Source organism: Talpa occidentalis, unplaced genomic scaffold (genome assembly GCF_014898055.3).
Source record: "Talpa occidentalis isolate TD23 unplaced genomic scaffold, MPIMG_talOcc4v2.1 talOcc4.14, whole genome shotgun sequence".
Classification (NCBI taxonomy): domain Eukaryota; kingdom Metazoa; phylum Chordata; class Mammalia; order Eulipotyphla; family Talpidae; genus Talpa; species Talpa occidentalis.
In genome coordinates this window covers 14,421,288-14,436,416 of record NW_023601433.1, presented here as the reverse complement: position 1 = coordinate 14,436,416, position 15,129 = coordinate 14,421,288, and the positions used below count along the sequence as shown (strand labels likewise).

Below are 15,129 nucleotides of genomic sequence, written 5' to 3'. Positions count from 1 at the left end.
TGAACACAAAGACTGTGAGAAGCTTAAAAAGAATGATACTGTTGTAAAGATTTTATGTTTTTCATGAAGCAGGTAGTAATTTCGAGATGGAGGGTACTAAGTTAAAGATTTATATTATAATCTGTAAACCACCATTAAAGATCAAGGAAGTTATAAATGAATAGCAAATAAAGGAATTAAAATGGAATACTAAAATATTGTGTTAAACCTAACTGGGAAACAAAAAAAAAATAAATGACATACATAGAAAAGAAATATGAAAATAGTCAACTTATACCCTACTATATAAGTAATTATATTAAATTTCAGTTGACTAGTCCATGAAAAGGACGGGAATCAGTTGACTGCATTATGTCATAAATTAATTTAATTTTATGCATGAACTTAACTGACCATAGAGTAGCTAAATATTTGGTTAAATGTTATTCTGGGTGTCTCTGTGAAGGTACTTAGATAAGATGAACCTTTAAATTACTAGACTGAGTAAAGAAAATTGCCCTCAGTAATGCAAATGGGCCTCCTTCAATTAGTTAAATAACTGAATAGATCTCACCCAATTAAGAGAGAAATTTTTAGCTTGATGACCTTTGAACACAGGCTTTCTCCCCTCCTTCAGATTTGAAATTATTCATAATTTCCAAGTGAATTTCAAACCTGTTCATTTCTATCCCTCTCTGTCTGTATGTCTGTCTCTCTCTTTCTCTGCATCTCTGTCTGTCTCTCTGTCTCTGTCTCTAGATAGATAGATAGATATACACACACAACATATATATAATTAAATACATACATACATATATATATATATATATATATATATATATATATATATATATAGTGACCTGGGCAGGTAAAAAATTAAAAGGATGCAAATAAACAGGGTATAGAATTACTAAGTGTAAGAAAGCCATTGCAGTTCTGTTAATGCCACACAGAATAGACTTCAAAAATATGAGTTTTAACAGAACTAATGGAGATATTTCATAGGGATAAAAGGATCAATTTATCAAAATGACAGAATCACTTGCATTAGGTGTGTGACCTGGTGAAAAAAAGCTCATAATATATTAAATTGAATTACCTAGCTAAGGGGAGAAATATACAAATCCCCGACCCTATTTCTAAATTCTAACACAGTTATTTGAGTAATTGAATGAACAAGAAGATTAAAATCGCAGGAAGGGTAGAGGTGACATGAACAGTATGCTGATTAAAGTGACCTACCTGACATGTATGGAATTACATCTGAGAACAAAATAGTGCAATTTATTTTCAAGTGTAAATAGAATTTTTTTCAAAGTAGCTCCTATGCTGGACATTAAATGTCAGATAATATACTTAATAACTGAAGTCATACAGGGCATATTCTCTGATCAGAATGTAACTGAATGAGTAATCAATATTATTAATGTACAAAATAGCCAACTTTTTGAAAAGTAAAAAACATACCTCCAACTAACCTATAATTCAAGCTAGAATCATAAGGAAAATTAGAAATATTTTAAAATTACTGATAATAAAAGCTTAATATACTGAAATTTATGATACACTGCAATAATTGGACTTAATGAGAAATTTATAGCTTTAATTACTCATTCTACAAAAGGGAAAATATTTAAAATTAGTGACCTACGCTTGCACATAAACGATGTAAAAAAAAGAAAGTGTAAATCAACATTAAAGTAGAAGAATGAATATAAATAAGAGCTGAAATAAATGAAATAGAAAGAAGATTAACAATACAGAAAATTACTTGTGACAGTGAGTCTTTGAAAAGAGTAAGAAGTCTGGTAACCCCTAGAAATAGTAATAACAAAAGAAAGAAAACAAAAGAGAGGAAAAAAAACCCAAATCACTCATATCAAGAATGAAGGATAGACAATACTACCTATTGTACAGATAGTAAAAGAAAAATAGAGGGAGATTTTGTTCATCTCCATTTATTAAAGGGAAATTTTTTACTTTAAATTGTATAAAAATTAACAGATTGTTAACTGTTAATAAAGGGAGGCTGACAACTTCAGGTTAATAGACATGACAACTTAGGTGAAATAGGAGAAAAATCCTTAAAAGAAGAATTTACCCAAATTGCAGATGAGGAAATAAAAATAATGTGATTTCTGCTAAAAGATAATCCAATCAAGAAACATGAAGGGGAGTGAAATATACAAAGAAGATATACCTATGACCACCAAATACAGCTACATTGGAAATCACTTTTGGAGGTTTCTTACAACTCTAAGTACATTTTTGTCATACAATCCAGGAGTTATGCTCCTTGTTATACAACCAAATGAGGTGAAAACTGTGTTCACACAACATTCTTCGTTTAAGTGTTTATAACAGCTTTATTGTTGCTCAGACAAGGAAGATGTCCTATGTAGGTGAATGGCAATAAACTGTAGTAAAACCATATAATAGGATATTATAACATGATAAAAAGAAATGATTAATCTATGCATGGATGTTTATAGCAACTTTATTCATATTTAACAAAAACTTGGAAGCAACCAAGGTGTTCTTTGGCAGATGGATGGATAAACTGTGATAAAACCACTTAATAGGGCATTCTTCAATGCTAAAAATTGAACAGACCATCAAGCTATGAAAAGACATGGGGGAACCTTAAAACCATATTTTGAAATGAAAGAGGACACCAGAAAAACCTGCCCACTCTGAAACCAAGAAGCTGCCGTTCTGGAAAGAAAACTATGGAAAGAGAAAACAAGTCAGTGTTTGCCAGGAATTACGGGTAGGGAAGGTGAGTAGGGAAAGGTACAATGATGTACACACCATTAAACATTTGTAAAAATCCATAGAACATACAACAAACACCAAGAGGGAATCCTAATGTAAACTATCAACTTTGGGTGATAATGATGGGTCAACATAGGTTCAGGGATTATAGCAAGGGTATCCTTTGGAGCAAGATGTTGCTAGTGTGGGAAGCTATGTGTGTATGCATGTGCTGAGTGTCAGAGGGTATAAGGGGACTCTCAATTTCCCCCCTCAATTGTTTTGTAAACCTACAACTGTTGGGAGAGTGACCTGGTGTGGGTGTGTTTGACACCTCCACTCCCATGGGCCCTAGGGTGACAATAGGGCCACCAACATGACCTGCCGGGGTGTCCTGTGCCACTTTACCACCAGGGAAATGGTCAAGTTGCATAGTGGCTGGTCCAGACTCCACCACCTGACAGAAGGGTGGGCAGCTGGGAAGGGGATAGAACAGAATGGCCATAGTAATTTAAAAGCTGGAACATTCAAAGTCGGGGCTCTGTCTCTACACTGGGGATTATGAAGTGTGCAGCTCCAGTCCCTGTGACTTCCAACCCTCTGTATATAGTCTTGATACAGGGCAACAAGGGGCATTAAAACTGGCCAAGGACACTGCCCAAATAGATTACCGGTCACTGTCTAAGTTCTTCATCTGCACTCACAACTGCAAGACTATTCAGGCTCAGGGAACAACAACAATGGGACTTATTTAACAAACCAGGGAAAAACAAAGAATTACTGAGGCCAAAAATGGCTGTTTACCTCACCTGAAGCAGTGTCCAGTGTTTTTCAGTCCTAAGCAAAAGCAGCTAAGATGGCATCTTCCCACCACTGAGGACACAGAGGTCCTCTCCCGAACAATAGGCCACGTGTCCAAGATGGCATCTTCCTGTCACTGAGGGCCTGGAGCTCATGGCAGCCAGACTCTAGGTCAGGATCCAACTTATGAAGACTACAGAAGACACAAGAGAAGACACTCTTGGAGCTGCCAGGATGCCCTAGCACAGCACCAGACAAGCAACACTCAAGACAGCAATTGCAGCGGCTGAATGACCCAACAAATGGCAACACTCATGCAGCTCAGTGAGGTGCACAGCTCTGGGTCTTTGCCTTTCTGCCAGGCTGTAACAGCAGCAAAACCAGAAACAGTTTCAGTCACTTACAAGTTTTCAAAGCTTCTGAACTTTTCCTCTCTGAGGTTGGCGGCTGGTGGTCTCTCCACGTTCAGAGGCCCATAACAGCCTTCTGGAAGATCAGTGCAGTGGGGGCCAAATTCTGCTGGCCCCAAATGCTGAAGATCTGAAAACCCCTGAATCCCCAAGCCTGAATCAATCCGTGCCTCCTTCTGCAGTACTGTATATTACTTGTGCATTACTCTACCCCCAAAAAGGCAATACTTTTTAGCATTTTCAATGGGGATCCTCACCAGCAACCCCCTCTGGGGATTGTAACAGTCTATGGCTTCAGCCGCTGCTTACAGTGTTGCCCTCCAGTTCCTATGCTCTAGTCCCCACTTTCTCAGAATGCCTGTGCTCATTCCCCATATATGCAGCTCCAGCTCTTGGGCACCTATCCGCCTTACTGGCCTCAGCTCAGTGGACTACCACCAACTTCTACTTGTAGCTTTTGAACTGGACTCTGAAACAGATACTTTCTGGGATAGGACAGATCACATTTGGACAAGTGCCAGTGTATAAATTTCTTAATCCCTTAATCTCTCTCTCTCTCTCTCTCTGTCTGTCTACCTGTCTCTCTCTTATTCCTTTTCTCACTCACTGTAAATAAATCAGATTAGTGTTCTTTCTCCCTGCGTGTTTGCTTTTCAGTCATGCACTGCAGTCATAGTGCATGAAGACCCACCGAACAGGTGATCCCTTTCCTCTGGGTGTGCTTGGTTTCACAATTACTCTAATAAATAGTTCATTAATAAAAAGAAAGCAAAAATTAAAGTACAGCGATGCACCATTTCTCATGCATTGGAAAAACCTAAAAACAAAATGGCAGTGGAGTGTGGTGGAGGGCTGCAGGCACTGGGGTGCAGTGCCTGAGGGAAGAAATCCTATATTGTGAAAAAAAAAATCCTATATTGTGAAAAAATAAACAGGATGTTTAAAAAATTTAAAAATAAAGAAAAATAAAATGGTTAATCACATCAATTTTGGTGAGGTTGTGAAACAACTAGCATTCTCAGACATTGTTAATAGGAATATAAAATTGTACCGGCATCATCTCACATCCATTGGAAAGACCCAAATCAAAGACTGACAATACTAAATTGTGTAAGACTGTTGGGCACCTGGAATTCTCATATATTCTGGTAATGTGTAAAATGGCCCAACCCAACGATGGGTAACTGATGCAGTTTCTTATGAAAATAAACACACATCTTCTCCATGACCTAGTCATTCAGTCCAACACTAACTCAAGATACATAAAAAGTCATGCTGAAAAAAAAGACTTTTAGAAGATTTTCAAAGCAGCCTTTTTTCACACAAACCCCAAACTGTAAATATCTCAAATGTCAACAGGTAAGAATTAAACAAACTGCAGTATAAATAGAAAGGAACTCTACTCAGCATTAAAAAATTGCAGACTTTCAATATATGCAAGAACATGTCTAAACCTCAACAAACAGTAGAATTCAGACACAAAAAATACACTCTGTGTGATTTCATTTATAGGAAATTCAGGAACTTGCAAAACTGATACATGGCGAGAGAAATCAGAAAGCCAGTGCCTTGGGAGGAGAGGAATTTACTAAAAAGTACACATTAGACCTTTTGTTGTTAAAGAAAATGTTCTTTTATCTGGTTTTGAGTGTTACACAAAATGACAAAGCTCATTAAGCACAATACTGTATTCAACGCATCTCACTGTGTGTTACTTGTATAAAAAAAAAAAAAATTAGAGAAAAATGTTTTGTTAGCACTGGTGCCACTGCTAAGAATCCCGACCACAAATAGATGAGAATTTAAATCCAGATTCTACAATAGCTTGTCAGACCTTCAGCAAGTTAATTACCATCCTTTGCCTCAATTTACTGAGGTGTAAAATGGGGGCAAACACTTGCTAATTTGGTGAGGACTCAATATACAGGGTATGCAAAACTGAGGATGGTATTTGATCAAACAGTAAGCATTCAATAAATTGCAGTTACTCTATTTTAATGAACTCCTCCAATTCTCCTTTTCACTCCTAGTAATTCTGACATAGCCTATGCTTTTTTTTTCTGTTAATGCTCAATCTTTCTATTCGGAGAAAGCTCATGAATCTCCCACAGTTTTGGATGTTTTTTTTGCCTTTCTATTACTACTGCCAGCATCACCCGCTCCACCTCACCCCCACATTCCAGGCAGAAATGAATACTCAGTTATTTGCATCAACTATGACCAATATTAGTTTTAAACAAAGAAACAACATTGCACTAAAAATACCGTATTAGTATCCCCATGGGACTGTAATGTCCAGTGCCTCATTTTTCTTTGTAGCTCTGCTTCATACACACAGCATCGCGTTGGGCACACAGTGAATACTTAATAAAGGACATTTTGTAAATAAATGACTGTAGGCTTTGCTAAAATCATAACTAATTATTTTACTGACATAAATATTTACAATAAGCCTAACAACTTCAGAGATATGAAAAATAAGCACTGTTGGTTTTAATCTTATACTTCCATTCAACAGCTCACTGCTGATTACTCAGGATGAGCTGGGGACACAATAGTGAACAAAATAGGCTTTCAGGCTACATGGAGGCGCCTTTTTTGTGGCGAGCCAGATAATAAGCATACAAGTTCTTTATATACCTGGCTCAATGATTTTCCTACTCCTATTTGCCTGTCCTCTGCTCTCCTTTATCCAATTTTTTCAATTATGTGTGTTATATATTCAGGTGAATAGTGAAAGTCTCATCTAATTAGAAGATAGACAGACACCCTCCTTCTGTGTATTGTTTGCCTTTTGTTTTCTGTGCACCTTGGATTTGTAAGGTGTTTCATGAAGAAGCGAGGAAAGGAAATCTTGACACCATTTTGTTCAGCAAAATGGAGATGGAAAAGCATAGACACAGAGGGAGTGGGGAGTTTAGTAGTCTGGAATAGATCCACAAAAAGAAGGGAGTTTGGGGAGACCTGTTTGAAGTTTGGGGTCTAGATTCCCACCAGACTCAGGACAGTACAGTCCTTCCTCTGTATACGGTGGAGACGGGTTTAAAGACAAAAATTTAAGGATGCACAAGTCCTTTATATAAAGTGGTGTCGTATTTGCTTACAATCTGTGTTCATTCTCTAATATATTTGAAATCTTCTCTACACTCCTTACAATACTGAAATATTGCAAGTATTATGTAAATAGTGGGTATGTTGTATTGTTTTGGAAATAATAGGGAAAGAAGTTCAGCACAGATTCAACCATTCCAGACCTAACTACATGTGTGTAACTGACCCTTGAGCAACATGCATTTGAACTACCGGGACCCATTTATATGTGGACATTTTTCAATAAATGTAATAAATGTATTTTTCTGTCTTAAGATTTTCTTTGTGACTTTGTCTTTCTTTTGCTTACTTTATTGTAAAAATGCAATCTGTAATAACATAAAGTCTCATCAAACTGCTTATGTTTATTAGTAAGGCTTCCAGTCAACAGCAGGCTGTTAATTAATTTCTGGGATTTATATGTGGATTTTCGACATTGTGTGTGTGTGGGGGGGTTGGTCAACATCCTTATGTTGTTCAAGGAGGAAATGTATTTTCAATTCACTTTTGGTTGAACCTGCGGGTGTGGAATCAGCAGATCCCATTATTGGACAAGTTCAATTATTGGACTTGATGTTATTAACACTATCAGTGTTCACAAAGGGGCTAGCTGTCAAGTGGCCTTGGTCTGAATGCGCTTCTTGTCTAAAACAAGCCAATGTATTTCCCGGGAAAGAAAAATGATTTACACACGATGACTGGTCCCACCAGAATCACACTACTGATGCTTCAGTTTTTCTCCACGAGAAGCTGCAAAGATGCTGATATATGACTTGACTACATCCCATTTCTAAGATCACCAACATGTTTACCCCCTTCATAATTCCTGATGCTTTCTTTTTGGCTTCTGCTTTACCTCTGGGCAAAAATGGGGACTCTACACATAATGGGTTTGGTAGGAGCTGACATTACACGTTGATACTCTTGATGGAGCGCCAGTGATAGAGAGAACAATTTGGTCCTGCCGGCGGTCATTCATTTGTGGGGGATGACCTAGAGCATGGTGGGCTGATGGTTAAATCTGCTATAATCCTGAAAAAGAAATGGTTAATGGATGAACTTAATCTCTGGGGAATGTGTACATTTAAATTAGAGCAGGGAAAAGCATTCTTCAGTGATGGTGGAAATGTCATTATCTGGAGAGTGAGTTGACCTCAAGGCTATTAACCAATAACCATGCGGGTTATATGTCAGAGTTAGCCCCTCTGGAAATGGTACTAAACCCTCATAAAACTGAGAAGTCCTGTGCAGATAGATTATTAACCCCCGAGAAAGACCTAGAAGCCATGAAGCTTGTCAGGATCTATTTAGGAGAAGTAGATTTCTGGATTTTAATACGGGTGACCATGAAAGAACCTTTGCCTTTGAAAAGGAAAATGTTCCTGAAGGTTATCAATTCTGATTTCTCTTCCCTTTAATTGCCAGGGGGGTGGAAAAAAAAAAACAGCTATATGGAACTAAAAACCCTCTCAAACTCTTCGTTCATTATTTAAGGCAGTAATGACCTTGGGGATGTGTATATGCCTTCATTGGGATCCATAAATTACAAAATTTGAGGAACACCCTTAGGGTTACCTCAGGAGGATTTGGGTATAGCCTTCACCATTCTCGTCCGCCCCCTTGTGGCCTCTTGAGCTTTTCCCGCTTTTAGTCAATCAAGATTCGTGCCCTAGGCTGTGAGCAGCCTCTTCTATAAGAAACATCCTCACGTTGAGTGTTTTCGTATATTTGTAGAAAACGAACCACCTACAATGTAGACGGTCACTTCCTTTCAGAACGAAGTACAGTGTCACTCAAAGATGTTGACGTGCTCTGCTTTACCTGTTAATTCATTATGTCTAATTTTTAAGCTGATTTTGTCCATGAGTAGATTTCCCCCAAGTTTTATATTTCATCCTTTATCTTCCTTTTCCCTATATATTAACATTGGACGTCGTCACCCAGGATATTAATGTCTAACGTACCTTTTAGTTTTCATATGTATAGTTTCTTTCGTGCTGTGCAACTGATGAGCAACATCAAGGCAGCCCCTGGGTCTTATATCCCATACATTCCACAGGCTTCCACCCCACCTCCGCTTGCCACTGCCAGCTGAAATGCCTTCATTTCCAGAATTCTCTCTACTCTTTGCCATCACTTTTCTCTGCCTGTGTCTCAACCGCATTCAAGTCCCAGCTCAGGAGTTGCAGTCGTGGCTGACTTCTGCAACCACATTCCTGCCTCAGCTCTATTTTCATGACAAAAGTGCCCTGACTTACAGCACAGTTTTCTCCTGCAACCCAAGCCATTATGCAAGCCTGTCTGCGGGGCATTTCTCGTTGGCAGCCCCCCAGCACTGTCAATGCCTATGTCCCAACAGGGGACTCATCAGTCTCTCCTCCTGTGCGCCCCCCTCTACGCACCTCAGAGCTCCAACCCCACCAACCATCCCCCACGGTGGGACAGAGATCTCTGAGCCATCAGCATCTCTTACTCTTCCATTAAATTCTAACAGCTGCCTACTATGCCTCCTGAGTCACTCTCGTGCGTACACACTTCTTTCATCCTGCTGGTGCTCTCTGGGCTGAGACTGCACCATGTCCCCCCTCCACGCTCCCGGTGGTCTCTCCCCACTGTCCACTGCAGCACCGTGATTTCTAAAAACCTGGATTTGCCCCTGTCACTCCTCTGTGAAAAGTCATCCCAGAAGAGTTTGACCAGGCAGCAATTGGGGACTGGACAGGGCGAGCAGGGATCTTGTGTCAGCCAGCATTTCTGGTAGACGCCCCTCTGCGCTATCCACTTGCGGTGGTCGGGGGCGGGGAAGGGGCGGGATCGAGCCCCCTCCCTCTTCCCCCAGCTTTTAACTGCTGGCTCCGCGCTGCTATAAGAGTTCACTTCCTAGTTAGGCTGCGGGGAGGAGGTTCGCCTGGCCGGCCACGTAGGCGTTCTTTTTTCCTCTGGAGGAAAAGGCCCAGCAGCTGTCGGAGGAAAAGACCCACCAGCTGTCGGAGTGAAAGGACATGTCTCAGCTAAGTAAGAATTTGGGAGATTCGAGTCCCCCCGCGGAGGCCCCCAAGCCCCCGGTCTATAGCCGCCCCACGGTTCTGATGCGGGCCCCGCCCGCCTCCTCCCGGGCGCCGCCGGTCCCCTGGGATCCTCCCCCGATTGATCTGCAGGCTTCGCTGGCCGTTTGGCAGGCGCCGCAGCCCGCCTGGGAGGCCCCGCAGGGTCAGCCGCCTGCCCCGGTGGCTCCGATGGCCCAGCCCCCGGCTCTGGGGGCCCCGCTGGTCCAGGCTCCCCCTCTGGGGGGCCCGATGGGCAAGCCCCCGACTCCCGGAGTCCTCATGATCCACCCGCCCCTCCGGGAGCCCCGATGGCGCAGCCTCCGACCCCAGGAGTCCTGATGATGCATCCCTCGGCGCCCGTGGCGCCCCTGGCCCACGCTCCCCCTCCGGGGGCGCCCCTGGCCCATCCTGCTCCTCCGGGCACCCCGATGGCGCATCCTCCCCCGCCGGGGACGCCGATGGCTCATCCTCCCCCTCCGGGGACTCCGATGGTGCATCCTCCGCCTCCGGGGACACCGATGGCGCATCCTCCGCCTCCGGGGACACCGATGGCGCACCCTCCCCCGCCGGGAACCCCGATGGCCCAGCCTCCGGCTCCGGGAGTCCTGATGGCACAGCCTCTGACTCCGGGAGTCCTGATGGTCCAGCCTCCTGCCCCGGGAGCTCCGCTGGCTCAGCCTCCGCCCCCAGCCGCCTTGATTGCCCAGCCTCCGCCGCCGGGAGCCCAGATAGCCAAGCCTCCAGGTCCCGGAGTCCTGATGATTCATCCTCCAGGTTCGAGAGCTCCCATCGCCCAGCCTGCAGCTACAGGAGCCCCCCTGGTGCAGCCGGCCGCCCCACCTGCGCAGCCTATGGCTTCTTGGGCCCCCCAGGCTCAGCCTCTGATCCTGCAAATCCAGTCTCAGGTTATAAGGGCTCCTCCGCAGGTTCCCCAGGCCCCGCAGGCCCCGCCGGCGCAGCTGGCCACACCCCCGGGCTGGCAGGCCACCTCGCCGGGATGGCAGGCCCCTCCGCAAGGCTGGCAGGCCACGCCCCTGGCCTGGCAAGCCACACAGGTCACCTGGCAGGCTCCGACAATCACCTGGCAGGCGCCGCCGCCTGTGCGCCAGGGCCCACCACCCATCCGACCCGGCCCGCCGCCCATCCGACCTGGGCCCCCACCGGTGCGCCAGGCCCCACCTCCGATTCGCCAGGCTCCTCCGCTGATCCGCCAGGCACCACCGCCCATCAGGCCTGCCCCGCAGGTCCTGGCCACCCCACCGCATCTCTGGCAGGCCCTGCCACCCCCACCGCCTCTGCGGCAGGCACCCCAGGCTCGGCTGCCTACTCCGCAGGTGCGTGCAGCCCCGCAGATGCGGGCAGCACCGCAGGTGCCGACGGTGCAGCAGGTGCCGACGGTCCAGCAGGTGCCCACGGTGCAGCAGGTGCCGACGGTCCAGCAGGTGCCGACGGTCCAGCAGGTGCCCACGGTCCAGCAGGTGCCGACGGTCCAGCAGGTGCCCACGGCTCCTCCTGCTACGCAGGTGCCCACAGCACCTCCTGCCGGCCCCCAGGCACCCCAGGCGGCACTGTCCGTCCCACTGTCGGCCCCTCGGGTGGCCCACTGCCCACCCATCATCTGGCAGGCCCCCAAAGGCCAGCCCCCGGTGCCACATGAGCTGCCGACATCGATGGAGTTCCAGGAGGTGCAACAAGCCCAGGCGATAGCCTGGCAGGCGCCGAAGCCACCTGCGCATTTCTGGCAGCCCCTGCCCCCCCAGGAGGCCCAGAGGCAGGGCCCACCGCTGATTCAGCTGGAGCAGCCCTTTCAGGGGGTCCCGGCCTCCCAAAAGGCCTTGCAAATCCAGCTACCCCCCCAGCAGGCCCAGACCACGGGTGCGCAGGCAGAGCTGCCAACCATGCAACTCCAGCCCTCCTGGCAAGGGCCCCCTGCAGCAGTGCAAGGGCAGCCCGGAGCCCCCATAGCGGCAGCAAATTTTCCCATGGGTTCCCCTAAATCACTCATGACTCCATCGGGAGAATCCAGGGCTTCTTCTATAGAACGGAGGACCTCTTCTAAAGAACGTAGGACCTCTTCGAAGGAGCGCAGGGCTCCTTCGAAGGATCGCATGATCTTTGCCGCCACTTTCTGTGCTCCAAAGGCAGTGTCGGCTGCCCGAGCACACCTGCTGCCTGCCTGGAAAAACTTGGCTGCCACACCGGAGACCTTCACTGCCACCTCCAGGGTCTTTCCAGCTACCTCCCAGTTCCAGCCTGCCTCTTCTAATGCCTTTAAGGGTCCTTCTGCCACCTCAGAGACCCCGAAGTCACTGCCACTTGCTCTGCAGGATCCATTTGCCTGTGTAGAGGCTCTGCCTGCTGTGCCATGGGTTCAACAGCCCAGCGTGAATGCCTCCAGGGCACCCAAGGCAGTGCCCAGCATCTTGATGGGTGCGGCAGCTGTGCCCCCCGCGGTGGCCACCACTCAAGAGGCCTCGAAGACCTCCGCTGAGCCTCCACGTCGCTCAGGCAAAGCCACCCGGAAGAAGAAGCATCTGAACACCGAGGAGGAAAACAGTGGCCAGATGATGGCCCTGCGTGACTGGCAGGGCCCACGGCCCTGGGACAATCTGAACTTGAATGACTGGGAGGTTCAAAACCCTACCCAGATCTTGGGTGACTGGGAGACCCCAAACATCTCCCATGTCTTGAGTGGCTGGGAGGGCCCCAGTACCTCCAGGATCCTGAGTGGCTGGGAGGGGCCCAGCACATCCTGGGCTCTGAGTGCCTGGGAGGGTCCAGGCACCTCCAGGGCCCTGGGTCTCTGGGAAAACCCAGGTAGCCCCCAGCCCCTGATTATCTCTGAGCTTACATGTCTCTCTCAGGGATTCGGTGCCACCCAGGATGAGCCCAAGTTGGAGACTCAGCCACTGTCTCCCTTGGATGAAAGAGCAAATGCATTGGTGCAGTTCCTCTTGGTCAAGGACCAAGCCAAGGTGCCCATCAAGCGCTCAGAGATGGTGAAATTCATCATCCGTGAATACAAAGATGAGTGCTTGGATATCATCAACCGTGCCAACAATAAGTTGGAGTGCGTCTTTGGTTATCAATTGAAGGAAATTGATCCCAAAAACCACTCTTACATAATCATCAACAAGCTGGGAGACCCTAAGGGTGAACCGGCGACGTCCTACCTAGACAAGCCCAAGTTGGGGCTCCTGATGGTGGTCCTGAGTCTCATCTTTATGAAGGGCAATTGTGTCAGGGAGGACCTGATCTTCAGTTTTCTGTACAGGTTAGGGCTGGATGTCCGAGAGACACATGGTCTCTTCGGAAATACAAAGAAGCTCATCACCGAAGTGTTTGTAAGGCAGAAGTACCTAGAGTACAGGCGCATCCCCTTCACTGAGCCAGCAGAATATGAGCTCCTCTGGGGCCCCCGAGCATTCCTCGAAACCAGCAAGATGCTCATCCTGAGATTTTTGGCCAAGCTCCATAAGAAAGATCCACAGTGCTGGCCCTTCCAGTACTTGGAAGCGCTGGCAGAGTGTGAGTCTGAGGACGTGGATGAGGATGAGCCTGAGCCTGAGCCTGATTCCGGCGATAACGCCGGTGACCCCACCAGCAGTACCCCTCCCCGCTAATGAGGTTTAGCAGATATCTCGTTCCTTTGTGTCCCCGGCCAGAGGCCTCTGATGGAGTGTGTGTGTGTGTTGTGGGAGGGGGGGAAATGTTTCGTTTCTGGTGTTTATGTTTCAATTCTATGTGTGTAAGTTTGGATTTTCAATTGGATTCTGTATCTGCCAAAGCTTTGTACATTTTCATGTGGTGTTGAGTTCAATTGGCTACTGTTCTATTTGGTATTTTGGCATCTGTATTTTTAAGTGAGATCTGTGATTCTCTGTTTTGTGTTATAATTGTTATGTTTTGGTATCAGAGTTGTGCTGGCTTTGTGAAACAAATTGAGAAGCTATCCATGTCATTCTGGTACAGTTCATGTAGCATTGAAATAGGCTGTTCTTTGAACGTTAAAATGACTCACCAGTAAAAGCTGTCTGCAGAGAAATAAATATCTATATCTATATATATAAATATACTTTCAGCATAACAAAAAAAAAGTGTTTGTCTTTATTCTAATTTTTACTCTAGGTGATGGGTGCCAAGATGTGCCATGCTCTCCAAATAGACCTGAGCGTTAAGACTACTATGCGTGATAGTAAAAATCAGGGTGACGAAACTGCTCTTTGGGGATAGTATCACACTCATAATGAAGCTGCAGTGATGGTGACGGGGGGGGGGTGGGGGTGGGGGTGGGGAGTGAAACGGAAGATTTTCCCATTAAGCCGAAAGCATAACTTCACAAGTCGGGGAGGCAGACTCAAGAAGGGGTGGTAAACCTTGTCTGATTTAATTTTCACAGTAATCTCTCCAAGTAAGGCACTATTATCCCCATTTTGTAGGTGGGTGCCTACGGCTCCAGGAGATGAATTCAACGGCACAGGTCCGTGCCAAGGCAATAAAGTTATAATTTAAAACAACCACTTTCCTTAAGGTTATGTGGTCTGTTAAGACCACAAGTATCCAGATTTACGAGTGCCGTGGGTGACTGGCCAAAGGGGCACTTGACCCGTGTCTCATCGTGTCCAGCAGCTCAGATTTGGTTTTCATCAACACACTGATCATGGGATAGAAACACGTTCCCTGCATAAGATACAGGCTCATAACAGGGCAAAGGAAACATGTGGCTTCAATGAATTTGGGATCCCTGGCAAAGGCGATACCTAGTAACATTCAGGTCTAGGAGAAGCTCCCGGGGTGGAGAGATGGAGGCCCCCATCCTAACATACAGGGGAAGCCACACGATGTCTTAGGTTGCTAAATAAGCCTAGTCAGCCCCTGGGTGCAGGGCCTGGTACGGGAAGGAAGGGGAGGGGGGAGTGGACAGACCGGAGTGCTTTCAGGAAAGATACTCATACACCCGTATCAGGAAGGTGTGTGCAAAAGGATCCTCCTGGAGTGACTCTTTTCTTCATGTAGACAGGGATCATCAGTGCTGCTGTCACCCTTAC

At 46.0% G+C, this 15,129-nt stretch overlaps 1 protein-coding gene across 1 annotated transcript; it reads left to right on the top strand.

The window, feature by feature from the left end:
• Positions 1-9,922: 9,922 nt before the first annotated feature.
• On the top strand, positions 9,923-14,163 carry MAGEL2 (MAGE family member L2). Its single transcript, XM_037511448.2, is given in 2 exon segments — positions 9,923-10,370; positions 10,373-14,163. Coding segments are annotated over 2 exon segments (3,666 nt in total). The 5' UTR covers positions 9,923-10,036; the 3' UTR covers positions 13,705-14,163.
• The last annotated feature ends 966 nt before the right edge of the window (positions 14,164-15,129 follow it).